Source organism: Octopus bimaculoides, chromosome 28, assembly GCF_001194135.2.
Source record: "Octopus bimaculoides isolate UCB-OBI-ISO-001 chromosome 28, ASM119413v2, whole genome shotgun sequence".
Taxonomy (NCBI): Eukaryota; Metazoa; Mollusca; class Cephalopoda; order Octopoda; family Octopodidae; genus Octopus; species Octopus bimaculoides.
Window position 1 is genome coordinate 12014510 of NC_069008.1, and position 7614 is coordinate 12022123.

The 7614-nt window shown below is 37.2% G+C and overlaps 2 protein-coding genes across 3 annotated transcripts in view; both read left to right on the forward strand.

The window, feature by feature from the left end:
• LOC106873532 (zinc finger protein 664) overlaps window positions 1–7614 on the forward strand; it is an 11333-nt gene that overhangs the window by 628 nt on the left and 3091 nt on the right. The window contains exons 2-3 of the mRNA XM_052977776.1: window positions 1483–1951; window positions 2414–2710. Of these exons, the coding sequence (XP_052833736.1) occupies window positions 1483–1951; window positions 2414–2710 (766 nt within the window). The remainder of the gene's footprint in view (window positions 1–1482; window positions 1952–2413; window positions 2711–7614) is intronic.
• Window positions 668–7614, forward strand: part of LOC128251037 (zinc finger protein 271-like) — a 13998-nt gene continuing 7051 nt past the window's right edge. Inside the window, exon 1 of one of the 2 annotated variants that reach the window (XM_052977312.1) lies at window positions 668–1393. The gene's annotated coding sequence lies outside the window, so the exon portion shown is untranslated. The remainder of the gene's footprint in view (window positions 1394–7614) is intronic. The other variant, XM_052977313.1, reaches the window with a different exon arrangement.

Here is a 7614-nt window from a genome sequence, read left to right on the forward strand (position 1 = left end):
CTGGGAACGAATATGCGTGTGTGTGTGTGTGTGTCTGTGAGTGTGTGTGATATGTGACGATGTGAATGTTCCGAGTCCTCTCCCCACCCCACCTTTCGCGGGAGCCCATTTTTTTTTTTTTTCATATTCGTTCAGAGCAAGTAGTTTTACATCTATTGCACTATTTTTCTTTTGTTTCTTTGCTCCGGTGAGGCGTCTCGGAACATTCAGGATGCGAATGTTCCGAGGCCTCCCCCCGTTCGCGAGCGCGCGTTTTTTTTCTTCATATTCGTTCGCAGCAAGTTGTTTTACACCTATTAGAATATTTAATTTTTTTATTTCCCTCCGGGTCAAACCCTTTAGTTTGACCGAAGATTTGAACGATTTAGTAAGAGACAGCATTATAATTAATAGTTCATCTGGATTTGTGAGTAACATTTTAAAATCGAGCACACAAATTCCTGTCATTTTGTTTTATTCATTTACTTATTTCGGATCTTTTCTGTGAAAAGTCTAATTCTTCTTTTGTATATTTAGAACTACACTGTCGTATGCGTTCTCTTTTTTTTTTTAAGACAGAAGTTGTAGTTTGAGGGTAATTTATCTGTTATTTCTAGCAGGTTACACAACCATGTAGAGGATCCTTTGTTGATATAAAATAGTTATTATACTGGATGATTTTTTTTTTATATTCCTTATGTATTAAATTGCGTTAGGAACGTTTAGCATATGACACCGGTGTCATTCATACAGGGAAAAATTATCAATGACACCGTCTGTCCCGTATGTTTATAATTAGTTCAATTAATCTAAAAATGGATTTTGTTATTATCTCATGTTAACGTGTAAACGTTAATATTTGAGACTAACATAGTAACCTACATGTTTCAGAGTCGATGCCCAATCACCTTTATTTTAAAACATTTCCTTTCATTACAAACTACGTTACGTTGTGAAGTGATTGTTCTCTATTTTGCAAAGGAAAAAGATTTTAATGACCAACAAACGGAATGAATCTACTTTCTGAAGTTTTCTTGATTTTCAGTTGGCCTTCGGTTGGGAAGGACGTATTATTTAGATTAGCATCATTGTAAACTTAATTACTCTCCACACTAAACAAACGTAATTTATCAAGACTACACACACGCACACATTTTCTTTCTCTGGCTTTGGTTAGTATGTTTTTGCTTTATAGTTGTTCCTATCATTCATTCTGTTACAACATGTAGTTGTAGAAATGTCGATTTTGTCCGAATGTCTGCTAACAGTTATTTACGAACTCTCTTCATTTGTTGTAACCTACATGATAACATCCATTTACCACATCCACATTTCTTAACGTAGAAATAGAAGTCGTTTTGTTAACAATGTGTGGTGCCACATGGAGAAAACTCGGTATGTAACAGGCATTCTAGTAAGTATGAAATATATCTACATTGCATATTTTCCACACATGTAAATAGAGATCTATGATATCCAAACCAAGAAACTGAACCATAACAGATTATACTCGCAGACATTTCTCAGTTCTTATGTGTTTCTTGAAAATGAATATGGAGAACGTTAATCACTTGGACACTGCGAACACAGCGGGTTTTAACGACACAGTTACAGTTACACAGATAGACAGAGATGAGAGACCTCTTCATATTGAAACAGTCATTAAACAAAGATCATTAGAGAGAAATAGTTCTGATTATCGCTGTGAGATTCGTAGGAAAACATTCTCTTCGGAACACGAAGTATTTCGGCATAAAGTAATACACTATAGGGAAAAACTTTTCCAGTGTGAAGTATGCGGAAAATCTTTTGTGTTTAACAGTAAATTAGCAAGTCATAAGAGAATGCACACAGGAGAAAAACCTTACGAGTGTGCAATATGTGGGAAATCTTTCTTTTATAATTCTCATCTTGTTACCCACAAACGTACTCACACAGGAGAAAAACCTTTTCATTGTGAAATGTGTGGAAAGTACTTTGTTTCTAACAGTAATTTAACACAACACAAAATAACACACACTGGAGAAAAACTCTATCATTGTGAAATATGTGGTAAATCTTACACTCAGAATTCTACACTTACAGTCCACAAACGTAGTCACACGGGAGAAACTCCTTTCCATTGTGAAATATGTGGAAAGTCTTTTGTCTCCAGTGGTGATTTAAACGGACACAAAAGGACACACTCTGCAGAAAAACCTTTTCACTGTGAAATCTGTAATAAATCCTTTACACGGAACTCTAGTCTTATTTGTCACAGTCGAAGTCATTCTGGAGAGAAACCCTTCCAATGTGAGATATGTGGGAAATCGTTCATTCGAAATTCTCATTTTGTCCATCACAAAAGAAGTCACACAGGAGAAAAACCATATCGTTGTGAAATATGTGGGAAATCGTTCATTAATAATTCTTGCCTTGTAATTCACATACGTAGTCACACCGGAGAGAAACCGTTTCGTTGTGAATTGTGTGGAAAATCTTTCATTAAAAAATCCTGTCTTGTTGTTCATAAACGCGGCCACAACGGAGAAAAACCCTATCAGTGTGAAATATGTGGAAAATCTTTCGTTAAAAATTCTAGTCATGTAGATCACAAAATAATTCACACTGGAGAAAGACCCTATCATTGTGAAATATGTGGTAAATCTTTTACTCATAACTCTCATCTTGTTGTTCATGTTCGTACTCATACTGGAGAAAAACCTTATCATTGTGATATCTGTGGGAAATCGTTCGTCAATAATTCTAATCTTGTCGTTCACAAACGTAGTCACACTGGAGAGAAACCGTATCATTGTGAAATTTGTGGGAAATTTTTCACTGGGAATTCATGTCTTGTTGTTCATAAACGTACCCACACTGGAGAAAAACCTTTTCATTGTGAAATATGTGGAAAATCATTTGTCTGTAATAGTCACTTAAAATCACACAAACAAATGCACACAGGAAGGAAGCCTGCTAACTGTGAACAGTGAAAAAAAAATTGCGTGTGATTTAACTGTTATTTTAAGCACATCACGACCATCTGATACGTTCCTCATTTCATTGTCTCTCTGACATGTATTGATGTTTTACATTATTTTTCTCCCCGTAAACACATTTAATGGAATGATGATGCACCCAAAGCTGTCCCATTGCTGGGATCTTAGTAAAGGATTTGGACTGTATTTTAAAAAAAGAATGGAACTTTTAGGATTTATTAGGTGGGGGTGGGATTAAAAAGTTTTTTTAAATGTTCTTTCATAATTGTATAAATTTCTGTGTGTAAAATACAAATTTGCAAAGGTTTACAGAAAATTTTAAAAAATTAAAAAGTGATGAGGAGTTATTGAGAATATTTAAATCAGAATTCTGCTGGACATCATGGGGAAGTATTTTGGAAATCATTCTCATTGAGTTCTGTTGTGGTCTGTGTATGTGCTTGCATTTCAGAGAAATCCTTTTACCAAAGTACAGCAATACTTTGATATATGAGTTAATTTGTTCCTAGAGACCACTCATAATGCGAAAACACGTAAAGCAGAGCAATAATTTCCCATAATAGCAATGTTATATATTGTAATTCATTCCCAGAAAAATATTTTACCTATAAAATTTATAAAACTCATAAAGAAATGGCAATAAAACAACAGTAGAATGTAAAGAATATTTTATGTAAAGTAAAAAGAATGTCAAGATCATTTATAATAAAAAAATATTATGTTTTCTGAATTACATTCACTCACACATACTATCATTTGTAGAAGCGATCACCAAGCACTTGTAGATCGACTTACTCTTTTACTTGTTTCAGTCATTTGACTGCGGCCATGCTGGAGCACCCCCTTTTAGTTGAGCAAATCGACCCCAGGAATTATTCTTTGGAAGCGTAGTACTTATTCTATCAGTCTCTTTTGCCGAACCGCCAAGTTACGGGGACGTAAACACACCAGCATCGGTTGTCAAGCGATGTTGGGGGACAAACACAGACACAAACATATATATACATATATACGACGGGCTTCTTTCAGTTTCCGTCTACCAAATCCACTCACAAGGCTTTGGTCGGCCCGAGGCCATAGTAGAAGACACTCGCCCAAGGTGCCACGCAGTGGGAATGAACCCGGAACCATGTGGTTGGTAAGCAAGCTACTTACCACACAGCCACTCTTGCGCCTATAGATTTCTTTTTAAAAAAAAAAACATGTCTAGAGTTGTTTGCTTAGAAGTATTTTTTTAATCTCTCCATAAATTTCTCAGTAACACACAGAAGCAAAGGTTTCTGCTACCAGAGTAGTAGAAACTTTTATACTTCATTCAAAATTTGGATCTTGTGACTGAAAAATAAAACTTGTAAAATGGGTCTTTGTAAAGAGAGATATTACTGTATTGATGAATTGTGAATTAAGTGCTGACAAATAAATAAACACTGGATAAAAGTTATATCATTGGCATATGTGTAGGACATCATTCAGTGTGAATTAAGTTTACATTTGCAATCCACAGCTGAATATAGACTGGAGGAAAAATTATACATGGGTGCAGGTGTGGCTGTGTGGTAAGAAGCTTGCTTCCACGCATGTGTCGATCTATTCGCTGTGTTGATTTTTGATGAGACAGACGGAATTTTTTGAGCTGCCTGGTGGTGGTTTGTCGGTGAGTGTTGTACCAGTGGAAAGGAATGTATTCGGACCTTAGCGAGTGTGAGCTGTCCTCAGCAGACAAGGAGCTCATTAAGGCGGTAAACAGAATGGACGAGCATTTAGAAAGAGTAAAGAGTTTTGCTGAGGCATCATGTGATGGTTGTAAATGAGCAACACTGTCATACATGCATATTTATTGTTATGTATTTTTTCATAGAATAAATTCTGGTGGTCTTTGACAGAGCACTAGTGTATTGAGAGAAAAGTTAGGTGTAAGAGGAATGAGATGTGGTGTGCAAGAGAGAAGACTGCATTGGTTTGGTCATGTGATGTGTATGGATGTGGACAGTTGCATAAAGAAGTGCCAATCACTTAATGTGGATGGGACTTGTTGAAGAGGGAGACTCAGGAAGACAGGATAAAGTGTTGAAGGCCGATCTTAAGCAGCTGAGCTCTACAGAAATGAGAAAAGACCAAGACATCTGGCACCTTGCTCTACTCAAGAAGACCCATTCACCACAGCAGAATTGATATTCTAAATCACCTTGGTTAATGCTTGTCTGTGAAGGGCTCTGCCCCACGCTCACCTGCATCCTCTCTGCTCTGTTAACCATTTCCCCCTGCCATTCATCCTCTAACACCCATCACTTCCTACACCCCCTGGCTTTCTCAGTTACCTTTCTTCCCCTACTTCTATCTCCCATTGTCTTCTCCCTGCCTACTGTCTTACCAATCACTTCCTTTCTGCACCTTCTCTACCCTCCCTGTGCTGTTCTCCATCATTAACAGCTTGCTTACCTGCTATCCCCAACAATGCCCTTACATATCTACCACAATCCAAGCCCACAGAGCCTTTCCTATATTTCTCACCACAATTTGCTACAATTACCATACCCCTGTTCACTCACCCAGCTCAAGCCTCTCTATCACGTCACCAATTCTTACTACCCCCAGTGCCCCTTGAGAGCATGCCCCAACATTTCTTCGCCATCATCTCTCACTATTGCTCTCTAACTCACTCTCCTTTTTTTTCCAACTGGGCTATCCATGTATATACTCTACAATAAGACACCCATATCTGTTCTTCTTTAATATCACATCAACTGACACAAAGCCACTTAGACCTAACCCTACTTCCAGTCAAAGTGCTTTTGCCTTGCAAAGTACTTGGTGACCCTGTTGGAGCTGGTGCTATGTAAAAAGCACTGATGCTAGTGTCATATAAAATACACTAGTGTTGGTGCCACATAAAAAGCACTCAGTACATTTTGTCAAGTGGTTGGCATTAGGGAGGGCATTCAGCTGTAGAAATCATGTCAAAACAGACAATGGAACCTGATGCAATTCCCAACCTTGTTGGCTCCTATCAAACCATCCAACCAATGTTAACATAGAAAACAGACATAAACTAATGATGATTGGTAAAAAGCAAGACATGATACTTAATTTTTGTTAATTAAATTAATTTTCTTGTCCCCTACATCCCTCTTCAGTTGAGAAATCCTAATCTTGTGGGATGTAGGTGCTGGTGCTATAGAAAGCGTCTGTACCAGTGCCATGTAAAAGCACCTGTACTGGTGCTGTGTAAAAGCACCCAGTACACTCTGTAGAGTGGTTGGTTTTAGGAAGGGCATAAAGCCATAGAAACCATGCTAAAACAGACATGGAGTCCAGGCAGCTCTTCAGCTGGCCAGCTCCTGTCAAACCGTCCAACCCATACCAGCATGGAAGACAGATGTTGAATGAAGATAATGATGATAATGATGATGATGATGATGAATATCAATGAGGTGAAGGAAAGAATTATTTTAGTTGACATGAATTAAGTTATACAGTTGCTGTACTTGTTTGCTATCATCCGAATATTGACACTGACATGGTTATTGATCTGCATGGATGCCTATATGTGTAGTTAAGTGACTGCTTGCAGAGAATGAATCATCATAGATATCACAGCGATACAGTTTCTATATTGCATGAATTTGTATGTATGCAGATTTGTATGTTTTGTTTTATATGAATGATTATACCACAGATGTTGCAGCGGTATGGTTTTCTCTCCAGTGTGAATCTGTTTATAAGAAGTCAAAATATTTATATAGAGAATGTTATGCAACAGTGATATGGTTTGTACAGCTAACAGCTACCAAACACCTAAACCAGGGTTGAAAATCAAATCCATATTTAACTAACAAGTACTCAGCCTATTATTTTATCCTGTTACACTAAAAAGTTTATGAGAATAAGCTGACTTCTTGATCTTTCTCAAGGTACTCATTGGTCAAAGCTGATAAGAGAGAAGAAATCCTTTGGTTTTACTTAATTTAGTTACAAAGAATATAAATTCACGAAACCAAATAGCTCTCTTTCTCTTTGGGTTGACCAGTCTCTGGTCAAAGAGCAACTCTTTCAGTATGCTGATCAATGTATGAAAGTAGATTTATCCTCATCTCTACTTACCTACAGTTTATTACTCTGTCTCTCTTTAGTAATGACTCACAGATGAAGCTAGCTACCATACACAATGAACATAGAACTAGAGACAATCTATTTACTACAACAAACAAGCTGTGTCTACAAACTATCGAAAAAGTTGTATTTTCGGTATTATAATGACTAACATAATAATCAAATTAATAAATGATCATCAATAGACACAGGAGTGGCTATGTGGTTAGTAGCTTGCTTACCAACCACATGGTTCTGGGTTCAGTCCCACTGCGTGGCACCTTAGGCAAGTGTCTTCTACTATAGCCTCGGGCCGACCAGAGCCATGTGAGAGGATTTGGTAGACGGAAACTGAAGGAAGCCTGTTGTATATATGTGTATATATATATATATATATATATATGTAAGGACGACCGTGCGAACTCATAAAAGGAGAAATGGTGACGAATGGAAAAACAGAGGACTCCTTTTATTTAAATGTGTCACACGGTCGAACACAATAATATATCGAAGATGATATACATGATATGTTATGCGACGATAACATAGATGACCAGTAATGAAA